Source organism: Python bivittatus, unplaced genomic scaffold (assembly GCF_059951505.1).
Source record: "Python bivittatus isolate LINGU-HERP-01145 unplaced genomic scaffold, Pbiv_v1 ctg000610_np1212, whole genome shotgun sequence".
Lineage (NCBI taxonomy): Eukaryota > Metazoa > Chordata > Lepidosauria > Squamata > Pythonidae > Python > Python bivittatus.
Genome location: NW_028277088.1, coordinates 28,911,022 through 28,926,477, shown reverse-complemented (window position 1 = coordinate 28,926,477; position 15,456 = coordinate 28,911,022). Strand labels below are relative to the sequence as shown.

General features: G+C 35.1%; 1 protein-coding gene across 4 annotated transcripts in view; it reads left to right on the top strand.

Annotated features, from left to right (window-relative positions):
- SNX13 (sorting nexin 13) overlaps window positions 1-15,119 on the top strand; it is an 84,267-nt gene extending 69,148 nt beyond the window's left edge. For 3 of the 4 annotated variants that reach the window (XM_007437974.4, XM_007437973.4, XM_088150670.1), the window contains 6 exons: window positions 1,273-1,434; window positions 5,397-5,468; window positions 8,203-8,348; window positions 10,057-10,125; window positions 11,216-11,328; window positions 11,639-15,119. In XM_007437974.4, coding sequence (XP_007438036.1) covers window positions 1,273-1,434; window positions 5,397-5,468; window positions 8,203-8,348; window positions 10,057-10,125; window positions 11,216-11,328; window positions 11,639-11,886 — 810 coding nt within the window. In that variant the 3' untranslated portion in view covers window positions 11,887-15,119. Of the gene's footprint in view, window positions 1-1,272; window positions 1,435-5,396; window positions 5,469-8,202; window positions 8,349-10,056; window positions 10,126-11,215; window positions 11,391-11,638 lie in introns of all 4 variants that reach the window. The other variant, XM_015889798.3, reaches the window with a different exon arrangement.
- The last annotated feature ends 337 nt before the right edge of the window (window positions 15,120-15,456 follow it).

Here is a 15,456-nt window from a genome sequence, read left to right as displayed (position 1 = left end):
GCAGATATATAAATAATGCAGAACACGTATTATATATGTTAAGATAAACATCAGGTGATCCTCAACATTAGGCATTCTAATTTTATAGCATTTTGTAAAAATTATCTGATGTCATAACACATGGTATTAGGGTCTGGTTACTTGAGGGACCACCTGTCTCCCATAACATCTGCCCAGCTAATTTAATCCTGCAGGGTTGGTGTGCTCCTGGTTGCTTCATTTAAACAATGTCATTTATTGGGACTTGGAAGTACACCTCCTTTGTAGCAGTACCTGCCCTCTGGAACAAGGCTCCCCTGAGATCTGGATGGCCTCCACTCTGCTATTGTTTAGAAGAGCAGTGAAGACTTGGTTCTTCACCCGAGCCTTTAGTGAGAGAGAGACCCCTTGCTTTATCACATTGCTATCTTTAGCTTTTATCTTTTATTGATATTATTGTAATTTCTTTGATTGTTATGAGCCACCCAGAGTTGTTGAGAGTTGGGCAGCATACAAGTTTAATAAATTACTACTACTACTACTACTATGGTCATCCTACATCAGAGATAAAGCAGGCAAATACAGACTATGAGGACAGAGGTTAATTCTGAAGTTACTTTACATTCTGCTGCCTTCCTTACCAGAGTTCTGTTAGAATATATAGGTCTGCCATTGCTTACTATTACCTGCGTATCATCTTGCAGAATCAAAGTTACATAGGCATATAGCATAGCATTTGCCTGCATTAAAATCCTTCTTATCTCAATAGTTGATGTATCAGAGTTAATGGGCTAATAAGCTTTTAGTATTCACAATTTTTCCTTTTAAATTTCCCCCAGCTTTCCAGAAGCGCCCTTTATATTAAAAAAAAAAAAAAAATCTCTTAGGGACCAGGATATGAGCTATGATGTGGAAGGTTTCTGCTGAAGGAGACAATTGGAGGCTTCTTTTGTTCATGCAAAGAAGTACTTTGGCACAGAAAAAAAACAGGTTTTGCCCTAAGAAATTTGCTGTTGGAATTTAGATTGAGGAATTGAATATGGAGTTGGATAAAGGACAAAAAAGGAAATCTATCTGATATAGTAATGCTCACCTTGAGTATGTCATGATGATGTTTTATACTCAAAATAATTGAATATGAATGCTTTATATTTATACCATGTATTATTTTTAGTAATTATTTTGTGTTACTAGTCTCCAAAATAGTGTGATGTTTTCCAACATGCATTATTGGATGACTGTAGTCATGTCCTCATAGATTTATGCAAGCGTGGTAAATGTTTTCCTCTTCAGGTGGACACATTTGTAAATCCACTGCGTAACTCTATGAGAAATGTTTCAAATGCTGTCAAGTCCTTCCCTGACAGCTTCACAGAGGGGATGACAAAAATGTCAGACAACATGGGCAAAATATCAGAAAGATTGGGACAAGATATAAAGCAATCATTTTTCAAGGTAAGAATATACTGAATAAGACAACACAGTTTGTTCTATTTTGGATTAATTCAATTAAACATATAAGAACAGAGCAGGCAAAAGATTGAATATGTTCATTACTGTATATTATTGGAAGGATGAAAATATAGCAAATTACCCAGAGAAGGAGTATACCTGAAGATCAAAATTGTTTTTTGAATTTATTCTAAAATAGAAGATTCAACTGGGAAATCTGCTAAGAAATTCAGATGGACGCTGCTGTAGGCACATAGTGGTCTATCATATTTTCCTTAATTTTTGAGATGTCTGATGTTTTGTATGGTACCTGACTTCATACATTAAAGGATGGATTAAAGAAAAAAGGTAGTTTATTAGTGGTTGGGAAAACACTAATTTAGGATTTACTTGCATTATCATTTCTGAATTAGTAGCTTATTCAAATATTTACAGTTGCAGAGTACTTTTATTTATTTAAGTTATGTTCTGCCTTTCATTCAGAAACTCAGTATCTATTTTAAAACATTGAAGTTTAAAAAACTAGCCTTTTGAATAGCACAAAATTGTATAGAGAAAAAGAAATGTGTATTAATTAAATTAGACCTTTGCTATTAGCTAGTTATCACTCTGAGTTCACAGATTAGAAAAAAGAGGAAGAGAGAGGAAAACAAGGGGAAAATAAAGAATAATTGTTTTTTAGCAATGTGTGTGATATTAGGATATATCTCTGACGATTTGCGCCATCCAACTCTTATTCCTCATCTCAAGCGCCCAGGGTACCAATCCTCGGAGTCTTGGGGTTTCAGCTGCGGCTCTTGAATGCCAGATCTGTCTGTAATAAAACCATCCCCATCCATTGTTTAATTGTGGAGTACATATTTTCATTTGTGAGACTGTTGGCATCAATAGGCACCACTTCTCAGATAACCGGATATGAAACCTTGTTAATGCAGTTGCACCTGAGGGGGGGATTAGACTTGTTGCTTGTGTTCTACAGCCCCTGCTGCACAGTGGTATCCCTACCAGAGCTGCTTAGCCTAGTTACTGGGGTAGCAATAGAGTTCCCAAACTAATGGTGTTGAGGATTTCAAGCTACCTTTCCTGGGGAAGGTTTTTGGAGCAGCCTAGAAGTTCATGGCTTCTATGACAACTATGGACCTAACCCAACTTATTGAGAGCCTGATGCCCCTAAGTGGCCCAGACTAAATGGGCAGATGCAATGTGATCTGGAAGTGGAGGGAATCAAGCTGAGTCCTTTGTTGTGAACAGATCACTCTCTGAATGCTATTTGCAATGCAACCTCCTCCACAGTGGAAAAGAACCTATTAGATTGGTCCACCCCCAGTGCCTAATGGATAAAGGGAGTGTTTTGAGAGTTTCCTGAGGATATGGTGGCCAGTTTGGTCAGAGTTGCCCAATGGAATAAGAAAGTGATTATGGCACTTGACCACATTACATTGGAGCACTCTCTCTCTTCTCACAGATCCAGCTACATCTTGGGTGCTAATTATAACAATTTCTGAATTGGGGGCCCTTGCTCATAGTCACTTATGCCGTACTCACCCCCTATTTGGATTATTCTAATGCACTCTGCATGGGGCTACCCTTGAAAAGCTTTCAGAAGCTACATTGGTATAAAATTGTGGCTGCCTAGGCAGTAATATCTGGGATTCTAGTTGTCACCTTTAAGGCCCTACACAGCTCCAGACATAGTGATCTGCAGGATGCCATATCCTATATTCATCTGCCCATCCAGGTAGGTTGAATAGGGTCAACTTTTTCAGGTCCTGTCTACACAAAAAAGCCATTTGACAGGATCTTAGAAGTTAGCATTTTCAGTTGCTGCTCCCATACTCAGGAATTCCTCCTCACAGAGACCGGTCTGCACCTTGCCTTCTGGGTTCAGAAGAGCAGTTAAAACCTTTTTACATCACTCACAGGGCATGCTATGATTGAAATTTGGAATTTGGCAGATCATGTTTTTGAACCTTTTTAAAACATAGTTTTTATTCTGTGTATGGTTTATGTCATTTGTAAGTTTGTTATTTTTGAGGATGGGAGGGTTTTTGGCTTGGTGATGCTTCTGATTGTTAGCTGTCCAGGGCCATTGGGAGTGAACAGCATAGAGATTAGTTAAATAATCTCCGTTGCTTTGGAACAACTTGCTTGTCATCAAAGCAGCTAGAATAGAGGTTCTCAACTTTTTTTTTTTTTTTTTTGCTCATAGTGCCCTTCTGAGCCTCATTTATCTCTGTGACCTCCCTCATGGTCACTGTTAGCTGGTAAAAAGGTAGCTGTAGCTCCTCAGAAATACAGCATGGCCCACACTGAGAACACTTGCTCTAGAAAAGTATACTACATATGAGTAGCAGATAATATTTTTGTGTGTAAAAATCATATACTTTCACATACTTACTATCATAAGTAGCATAATATGATTTCTAAATATTTTGTTTGGCATTTTATATTCATATAGCAGTTGCTCAGTTTGCTTAGGTATATTTGACAACCCAAGTGACCTTTTCCGTGGAAGTTGCATGCTCTCATACTTAATTTTTGGACATAGTAAGACTTTGATTATGTAGATGAATCATGTTATGATTAAAAAAAAAAACAGAACTACTGTACAGAAAACTCCTTGATTCTAATACAAAATGTAGTTTTAGGCTTGAATATTATGGAAGCTTCTACTTTGCATGCTTTGCAATTTCTTCACATTTCTTTTTCACAGTATAAGAACAGAATACATTATCAGCTCTGCAAATCCTATTAAATTACCCAAAGCCCTAGATTTATTTCAACCCTCCTTTCCTCCTGTGTCATATTTCCAATTAATGTGTCTTTGCAGTGCTTCACATTTTTAGAAAGCTAAGTGGTCTGTACTCAATGCCTAAGTTGTATAGTTCATTGCAGAAATGGATGGGTTAGGCCTGACTGTGATGGAATGGAATTATGAAGGCCAAGCTCAGGGAGACAACCTTTTCTTAGCTCGCCAGAACCGCGTGGGAGGATCAAGAGGATGAGACTGGCACCTCCCTGAAGAATTCACACTGTTGTGGCTGGAGGACTTTGGGAACTGGGGTTTTAGTCTGGGAAGATTCTTGCTAGAGGTTGTAGCTAATAAACATAGCTGAACTGAATTAGCATTGTCTCTTGGAGTTCCTTGGGCTAGGCCTGACACTGACTTTCAACAGTCTCCAAATATACACTAAAGTTGCTGGATGGGACAAATGTCTGAAGCCATTTTTTTTTCCTTTCATTTTTCCCAATAGCCTTGCTTTCATCAATCATTACCTGCCCCTGAATAAAATACACTTATTCCATTTAGCCTTGTCATTGCTAATCTACCACTGCTCTACAACAGATGAATGCATCTTTCTTTTTAAAAAAATTACTTAAATAATTGAATAAATAAATTTAAATGACTAAATTAAAACCAAGTGAGATGCATGCTAATCTCAAATCAAATATGGTTTTCCTTTTTTCCTTTTTCCATTGTTATATTGGGTAAAGATAAGATTCTAAACTCACTATACAGGGTCTCATTAGCTGTACAGACTGTACTTGTATAGCCAAAAAAATTATGGCATAAACTGCACTAAAATGAAAACAGAATATGTCATTGATCTTAATATTTTATTATCTCTTGATCTCAATAATAAAAACATTGTACAATGCCATGTATGCTATATGAGATTGTATTTGATAAATACAATTCTTTTTGGATGTTCTACATGCTGCTACACATTAATCAGAATCACAATGTGGACTAGTTATTCTTTTTGTCATCTGACTGTAGAGAGTCATAACATATTTCAAATTGTGATTACTTTTAACCTTGATTTAAATATGTCACTGATGTTAGAGTTTATAACATACATGTAAGTCCACTATAAAATACAATTTTCAATTAAGATTTGTTACTCTGTATTTGTAAATGCTTCTGTCTTTTATAACTTCTGCTCCCTGTCTGGAATATTTAGGAGCCTCCATTAATGCAGAAGACATATGTTGATCCAAAACACTGCCGAGTTTCAGCACACGTAGATGACAATGTGAGTTAATTGTTTGGTTAATTTCAACAGAAATCAGTCTTAATTATAAAGTAGCTAATTGTATTGTCTTTTATTTACTGAAATGTATCAAGCCTATCATTAGAATCTAATTATCTGTTTTATCAATGCTCATTGTGCATGCACAATGGGATTTTTTTCAACCTCAAACCCCTATGCCTTATATTAGAAACTTTCTCTCAGTTGGAAAAGCTGTTCATCATAGCAACCTCTTGAGAAAGACAAGCCCTAAAACCTTTGAGCATTATTGTCCCACGTGACTGACATAAAAACAAATACCAGCAGAATGTGTTTTGTTTTTCCAGAAATTTAGCAAAAAACGAACATTAAACTTCAATTAATTACTGTATATTTATAAAGTCAGAACAAATGATACTTCAGGGAGTTTACTCAGGTAGTACACCAATTGGCTGCTTTATTTTGAAGTTAAGGATGCGTCCTGTTTGGTCCTCCATTTCCTTCAAGGGTATGGATTAATTAATGTATACATATCATGTAGATTATCTGAATTTGTCAGCTAATTATTTGACATTCAGGTAGAAATTTGTGGCAACTCCCTTTAATCAGTGGGGAAAATGCTTAAACTTTAGCCTACAGTTCTTTCTATTCCTTTGGAATATTATTTTTGTTCCATAATACAAATCTGTGGCTTGGCTGTGTTTTCTAAAGCAAAACAGATCCTTGAGTCAGGTGTAAAATCCACAAAAAACATGCAAGATTTAGAGAAGGGTCAGTTTAGACCTCTGTGATAGGCATGCAGAACTGATTGAGCATTTCTTTTGATTTTGACTTGCATGTCTATCCAAAGGAAGCATATCAGCAGTTGATAATTTCTGTGTCACTTCTACTATACTTTAGCTAATAGAATATTCTAGGTCTATGATCCCCTAGTTTTTCTTTCCCAAATTCCAAATATATGAAATCAATCAAAAAATATTTTATCTTTAATGAGAATACAAGTCCGTAAGATATCAGTGATTATGGCCACATTTGTCATGGTCAGATATCTGCACCTGTTCTATACTTCACATTTTTTACTTGCCACATCAAAGCATTCCAGCTGGTATTTCTGTCTACTTACTGTGACTATGACATTGCCAAATGTCCTTATTTCTTCCCAGGAGATTGACATGTTTCATATTTTGTATGTTGTTGTTTTTAATATAGACATTATCTATCTACATTTTTGGTTTTTTTTTTAATTATTTTTAAACTCTGTAATTTTCTGTGTTCTGGGCTCATTATGAATTATAAATACAGATAATGGTACACCATATTATCCACACTGATTGGCGCTTATTATATTGGGTTTGTATTACAGCATTTTCAATCCATTGTGTGTTTTAATGGTTCAGAAAATACTTTTTAGACTTGTAAAAAATGATATGCAATGGGGCGTCAGTATGCCAACAAAGGTTGTCTGAAATTAACATTTCCAAAGCATTTTGGTACTGCATATTCTGTTTGTAATATGCTATAACGATATGTTCTTTAAAGGTGAGGAGGAAAGTAATACATTCCAGTGAATAAATACAAGGCCATGGGATATTCAGAGAAGTTCTTTAGCTCTCTCATTTATTTTCAAGATATATTTTTAGTTGCATTGTCTTCCATTAGTTTTTCAGAGAACAAACTGCTAGAAATATAGTAGAAAAATAGATGAACTATTACTAAATGTAAAAGTGTTCTTATAATAGCTTTTAAGAGTAGTAATCTGAAATGAATTCTTACAAAGTTTTTATATTTGTCTCATAAAAAAATATAAGATGGAGGTCCTTTTGAAATTTTTAGCTGTTAAATATTAGTAGTTATATTTTGGTGCATCATGAATGCTTATAAACATTTTGAATCACACTGGTCAACAACTGCAATAAAGTTTGCCTATAAATGTTTTAAATCTGTATACTCCCACTCTATTTTAAAAAGTCTGCTTTACAGGACTAGGGAATCCCCTCAAATAGTGTGAGGTGTATGTTTTTCCCCAGCAGTGTGTGGGCAGAAAGTTTGTGGATTCAATAAGCCAAATGGTTTGTTAAAAAAGCAAAGCAAAAGAATAACAATTTTTCCTGCAAAGTATAATGTAGGCAAGAAGCATTTACGGGCATAGCAATAAAACAAGACATTCCTACATTCAGTAGAGGAGTGTGAAAACAGATTAAAATCTTACTCCATCCTTTTCAGAGAAAACAGGAAGGTTTCCTAGATTATATCAGCTGGTGGACAGCACCTTTCCTAGGTGGGTCTGTGCTGAAGCTCATTCTGGGGAAGGGCTTCCCAAGCCTCCATATTGCAATTGCTTATACTTCTAATTGAGCAGGTCTTAAGGCCTTGCCAAGTGGTACTCTGCACAAGAAAACAGAAGGAAAGCCATTTCACACAAGAGAGCAAAAAGAAAAATAGGAGCTACCATTTATCTTTCCTTGCCATTACAGTATTTTGCCACAGTAGCACTACAGTGTTATAGGACTCTATAGGAGGAAAAGAGGTGAAAATTGTCTCCTCTTTGTGTCATTATTTACTAGATCAAGTAGGGATTATTTCTATTTGCAAGAATAAATATTGGTGGATCCAATCCAATATATTTCCTTGAACACCAGTATTCTCGTATTAAGGTACTTTTTAACAAAATAAGCAATTTATAGTTTCAGTGTTAAGTAAGCTAAGTAAGATTATCTTTTTGCCTTTAAACAATAACTACTCTACCCTAATTTCCTAGGTAGAAGACAATGTACCTCTTAAAATAATGCTGCTACTCATGGATGAAATATTTGATCTGAAGGAAAGAAATCAGTGGCTACGGCGGAATATCAAAAACTTGCTTCAGCAACTTATTAGAGCAATGCATGGATATACAATAAATAAGTACTGTCTTTCATTTCGTCATTCTTAAACACCTGTGTATGATGTGGAAAAGATATGTAAAAACTATGCCCCCACTTTTAAACATTAATTATTTGAAAATAGCTTTATAGTGAATTAGGGAATGAATATGATATGAATATATAACTGTTTTTTTCATACTGGTGGACCTGCATAGAATGTGAGGAGGGAGGGAGGGATTTGCCTGTCTGATTGAGCATCCAGCTCCTTCGTAGTTGTCTCATCAGGCTCCATAACTCAAATCGGCAGTGTCTGCAGAGGGGTGCTGAAAAAGTCAATATGGTAGTGCAATCAAGCTAACCATTTTGTATGTATAATGCAAAAGGGGTGGAGCTTCACCATGCTTTACTTATATCATGCCCCCCCCCCCAGTGGAGGCTGCTGGTTTTTTATTTACTTACTTATTTGTATGCCACTCATTCCTAATGGCTTTGGACTTCTAACAATATCAACATAAAATAAAATGACATCTCAGAAAGGACACCAAATATGTATAAAAAATGATGTCAAGAAAATACAAAACCAGGAAATACAAAAGTCACACATCCACAGATCCCACCTTCAGTCATGGCACATCATCCTCCCATACAAGGAGCAATTCATTCTTCACAGCTTTTGTAAAGCCAAGGAGGGATGAAGCTGGCCAGATCTCTGCAGGGAGGGAGTTCCAACATGTGGAGAAGCTCCTAAAAACTCCAACTTCTGAGGGCCTATCAGGTGACAGATTTGTAAAGATGGACCTGGAGAGAGTTGACAGTATTTGATTTGGTTGGACATGCAGATGAATACAGAAGATGGTCCATCAGCTAATGCTGTCTAGAGCCATATAGGGCTTTAGAGGACCTTCAGTTGTACCCAAAAACCAACCAGCAACCAGTGCAATTCCCAAAGCACTGAGGACACCCAAGTGTATTAGGATTCACCAAGCACAACCTGGGTACCAGCTGTACCTCACAAAGGCTCTTCAAGGGCAACCCCACGTAGAGTACATTACAGTATTCTAAATATATGACTAGATCATGAGTGACTGAGTGCTCTATAGACATCTTCTACTACTCCATGTCCCTGAGTAGGTAGGTAGGTAAATAGATGCCCTGCTTTCTAATTAGAAATAGAAACTGAAGTTATTATTTCTCCAGCCTTTTTTATCTATTTAGAAAACTAAAACAGCAGTTTGTGCCCCATCTTCATATCTTTCTGGTTGCATTTGCTTGGGGAGACCTGGATCAAATCATCAATATGTTAAGTTTCATCATAGGCATCAAGATTAGCCATTTCTGATTCTCAGGGATCGTGTGAAATTATTAATAAGCCACACAGATTTTGTAGGAGCTTTCTCTGTTCTGGATACACTTGCTGCAAATATATGCTTACTATCAGCATATTTCCAAAAAGGTGTAAAATACCCTAGCAATTGTATCAGCAATAAATTTGTTTATCTGGAGAGGGTATGTAATTGACAAAGGTAAATACCCTTTTTTCTCTTCCTTTCACTGTTGTTGTATCATTGATTCTTTGTCAGAAAATCTTTTTTAATTATTGTGAAGTGGGTTGGATTCATTTTTAGTTGAACTTACAGGTGTTCTTGTGACTTTAGTGAGTCCTAAATTCAAGTAATTTAGTCTGGGTGTAGATATATGAAAGCAAATGCTTATTTCAAAAATTAATCCAGAAATTTTATTCCTTTCAGAAAAATAGTTGATCATGTTGATTGGATGACATCTCCTGAACAAGTAGCAGATGCAGTTAAACGGTTTAGGTAGGTCTGTTTTATACATGTTTGTCTTTAAAACGGTACATGGTCCCCTTAAAATTAATTATACTAGTTGACAACATATTTTTCATTAGAACTACTTACAAAGGCATAAGATATTATTAGCCATTTACAGAAAGATTTCCTTTGCAGAAAGCATCTGATTCATAAATAGATTCAAAAAGAAGGTGCAAAGACCCTTTCCAGTAAAAATTCAAAGCTCTTGCTTCTGATTAACTGAAATAGTTGTACAACCACTCCTCGTTTGATGACTACCTTGGTTAGCAACCATTCACAAATATTATGGTAATAAATGGTAATAAAAAATTCATTTTCCAACCGTGTACATTTAGGAACAAATTTCATGTGCCTGACAACAAAAGCCTTAGTGTGAAACTGATCAAGGTCTGGTCAGTTTCAGGCAGCAGCACCAGGCCAGTGGGTTCTAATCAACTAATTAAGGTCACAATGCTGAGCTTGTTAACTTGTGGTTAGCACTTTTTAGGGAAGCACTGGGGGGGGGGGAGGGGAGCAGCTCAGGGAGAGATAGCTTGTTTAAGTAATTTCTCCATCATGCTAAGGGCAAAAAAAAATTGGGTCAGGCACAGGATACTGTACCAGAGAACTTTATCTGAATGAGATTAAGCAGCAACCAGTGATTTTTGCAGTGTTTCTCTCTCTCTTTCTCTCTCTGTCAGTCGTGTGTTCACTTAACGGCCAAGTCATTGGAACAGAACATGGTCACTAAACAAGTAGAAGGTTTATATGTGTTTTCATGTATCACCCAGCTAGATTTTACTGGTTCTTCAGTTTAGTACTGTTCCCCAATTTCATTGTGCTGTGGACAATAATTTCTTGCGTAGTGTATGGAGCACAGTCACATGTATAATGTAACTGATGCCAAAGAAATTCAGTAAATCATTCAAAACAGGGTCTGATAGTGCACATACATTTATAAAGAAAAATCACTTGAATGCTGTGGTTTTTATTTCATACAGACTTATCACAGGCAAGTATGATGTATTTGGTAACAGCACTATTTTCAGATAATTCTAAGATGATAGTCATTTTAATAAGTAAATTTGTCTCCTTCCAGAGATGCCTTTTGGCCAAATGGCATTTTAGCTGAAACTGTTCCCCACAGAGATAATGCAATCAGAATGCGAACAAGAATTGCTGCAAAAACAAAACTGCTGGGAGTAATGCCTGGTGCGTGGAATGTATTAAACTAATTGCTTCTTGAGCTGAAATAGGAAATACCCTCAAATGTGGTAACTAAATTTTAAAGAAATACAGTCTTGTTTTGCCTCCATATGAATGATGCAATGATACAAGTTGAGAAATAGTACTTATCTAAGAAAGTAATCTTCCTTGAATTTAATATTTAATTTATTAGGGAATCTGTTTTTTTTAAACAACCTGTTTTAACAATTTATAATCAGAAGTGTATTCAATTAATGTAGATATGAAAATGAAGATAAAGCTATTACTGAAATTCCATGTTTTGTGGTTTGTTTAGATGAGTTGAAGCATATCCTTGGTGCTGAGACAACAAGAAAGGGCATTCTCCGAGTCTTTGAAATGTTCCAGCATACTCAGCTAAATAAGAGGATGGTGTATGTTTTCCTGGAGGGCTTCTTGGAAACCTTATTTTCAGAGTACGGATTCCATGATCTCTTCAAAAAATTGCATTCACGCTCAAAGCAGATGCAGCGATATAAACATAAACTACAATCTACACAAACACCTTCTTTACAGAAAAGGTGACACTCCATACTATAAAATTGGTGTCCATTAGCCCAAGACTTGGGCATATTCTCTGGGGCTTAAAACTCATGCTGTTATTCTCACACCAATCTTTTAGAGTCATATATTAGATTATTAATACATCCATAAGAAATGTGGTTCTACTCATTTTTCATCTCTAATGCAACCACTATCTTGAACTGAATTCATGTGTTTTAAATGATTTGGTGTATCTTTGTGCAACATTGAGAAGAATACTAGTCTGCTCTGCGAGAATATCTGTCTCTTCTACTCCTTATACAATTTGATTGCCAACAATGAAAAATGCTATATTGGGTCCACTGAGTAAAGTAAAGCACAATTATTGGGGTAGCAATGGAGGACTTGACTGCTTTGCTTGGAACTGGGAGATTGTGCAATGTGAAAATCAGGTGTGATTTGATTTGTATTATGACTATCTCCAGAGTCCCTAGCTCTGAAGAAGTTGGGCTAGTATGATGTCTTTTGGAACAAACGGTTGTGAAAAATGTTATGCCCCCAAATTATATTTCCAAACTAGGTGTGACATGTGCAAAAACATTATGAACTTATTAAAACAAAAACAAAAAAAACTTTGGTCAGGTTTACTATTCAGTGGGGTAGGGTAGAAGAACAAAAAACAGACATAGGTTTAAGGGTCTTGATATGTTCTTAAACTATAATCCTTGTAGGCTATGTATAATTTTTAAAGGAGAAGGCTCAAAATAACATTTAAGAAAGGGAAGGGCTTAAAATTAGAACAAAGGTTACCACAATTATTTACTTATTAACAGTCTGGGAGACTGGGGGGAGAAGCAAACAAAAATACTACACTCTTAACATTAGGATCTTCTTTAAAAAGAATTGTAGTATATGACCTTTACAAAAATTAGCATGATATATTGACCTCAGCTAGTAAATTACTAAAATGAGTTGTCTTTTACTGATATGAAAGTCTCTTGGACTTCCCTGAATAGTCATCTGCAAACAATGGCAAGTTCCTGAATGCACCATAGTGTATATATGAAAAAAATAAGCATGACTATAATAGTTTTTAATAATTTTTTTATTTTTTTTGCATAATATAAAATTTTAATAAATAAATCTCTTCTACATGGAATGCCCCATCTGTCATCTTTACTTCCAACATTATGTCTAATTAAGAATGAAGGAATAATTGATTGGACTTGGACTTAACATCTTTTTTTCTGATTTTTCTTCAAGAACCCGAGACTACCAAGGAAGTACAATTTATTTGTTTCAGCTTCAAAATACTGTTACGTTGTCTATTTTAAAAGGTGTTTAAATCCTCCAAAATAGCCAAAATACAATATTCGTTTAATTCTCTGATACTAAACATTTTCATTAAAAATGTTTCATTTTGATTGACATGATTTCTTCTAAAGAAATGTTTGAGATTTGGGTGTAATTGAGTACTTAAAGATCTTGTAACTGAAGTTGCCATTTAGTAAGTTACATTCAGGAGAAAATGAGATTTTTATGTCTTCATTATAAGAAGCATGTGCTCAATTGCAATCGTGTTTTTTAAAAAATATTATTATTATTACAGATCTACATGCTGTATGTGTAATACCTGTTAGTGGTAGCAGGACAGTTTAAGGTAAAATACATGAAATAATCAGTTCCCTGTATATCATGTCCCATGTTTTTAAATAAGGGTGACAGTTGACCTTAAACTTTCTCATATACACATTCTTTTAAACATTTCTTGGTTTTGCCTTTTTCCCATTTCTCAATGAAAAGATAAAAATAGTTTGGCTATACAAAATTGTAATGAGACTTACATATATAAATGTTTCTATTTTTTAAAAAAATCAAAATTATTTTACATAGAAAGATAGGATATCAGTAAAATGCTATGGTTAAACTTTGTCTTAGCATATTGGTGCTCTGTGCATTTTGAATGGAGGAATATTTGAGTTGCCACTGCAGTTTAAACTCATATCCTCTTAAAAGGCCAGTATCACCTCTGAATGTTTGTGTGTTCCAGGCAGTTGATTTCTAAAGTAGTAGACTACCAAAATCTACATAGATTATCAGACAAAGGAAGCCCAATAGGAAACAAGTTAGAACGTGCCCTGGATTTCTTACTTGAATTTGAATTGATCCTTGTAGATTATCCCAGTTCTAAAGAACAAATGGACTAATCAGCAATCAGTAAAATAGAATGTATCTCTTAACCATGAATATCATCTCTAAGTTTTAGGATTATTCTCAAATGTTGACTTTTGAAATTTATTTCTCAGCCATAAAACCTTTGCATTATAACATGTCCTTTCTGTTAATAGTTATTGTACCATAGCATTTTGTCATCCATATTTAATTTCAAAATGTGCCCACAGGGAGGAACCATCAGTTGTATACATTGTCCTAATAAGTTATTTTGTATAGCTCACATGTGATTCATTGACATTATATGAATTGTGGCCCTGTCATATTATACCCTTTAAAGCATCCACAGAATTTATTGTGTTATTGCTGCAGATAATTAGCCACACACATCCCAGCCTGAGAATGCTATGACTAGCCTCTGAAAAAAAAAAAGTGCCATTGTCCAACAAATGCACTTATTTAGCCTTAATTTAAAGAGAATGGATGGTAAGGTTGAAAATTTCATACAGTTCATCCTCAAGCTTCTGCCTCTGGTGTTGCTACAACTAAACAATTTTAATGCTACCAGAAAGTGTAATAATTTTTAAAAATAAAATATGAACTCCACTCTCAATTCTAATTTTAGTGCAATATTTTCATGTAACGCATGTGTATTTGAATAATTGTAAAAAAAGAAGACATTTTTAAGGTTTTGAGATCAAAGGTAAACTATCTTAACTAACAATGTATAATATTCTGTTATTGCTGCTGTGTTGGCTTATCTAAGGACTTGTTTTAAAAGTCTGGTTTGTCACTCCTTGTAAATCTTCTCTGTGCTCAAATGAGCATGGTTCTTACTTCGCAAGGAGCAAAATCTAAAGAGCACATCAACATGTAGATGTTATATAAGTGACATGTGCATATAATTGTACAGTATGTGTCAACTGCGTGCCTAATGGTTCTATCAATATGCTTTTCTTTAACAAAGAATGGGGAAAATGGAATGCCGTGGTCTCTCTTGTTCTGAACAGCTGAAAACTCTAAATTTTTATTTGGAGTTTCCATTATGTTTGTCCAATGAAGGAGCTTGGAAAAAAGTACACTAATAAAACATTAACAAGAAATATTTGGGTTTGACTTATTTACTCATTTTGTACAGTAAATTTACTATATATGGTATGAGATAATAACAATGTATCTGTAATAATGAGAGTTAAATGGTATTGCCTATTTAGGGATTTTGATTCTTGTTAAAAGAACAACTGTGGTTTAACTATAACTAGAAATTAATGTAATAAGTATGATAGTTATTTAGAACAGATCATATGCAAGCTTCTGTGCACCTGCAGTGCAATCACATTCACTATAGATAATGATAGACCTGCAAAGTATTACCTGTCTGTAGGGCAAAAGGCTCCTTTAGCTGTTTTTTTCCCCCTCTTAAATTTTGTTTTTCACAGC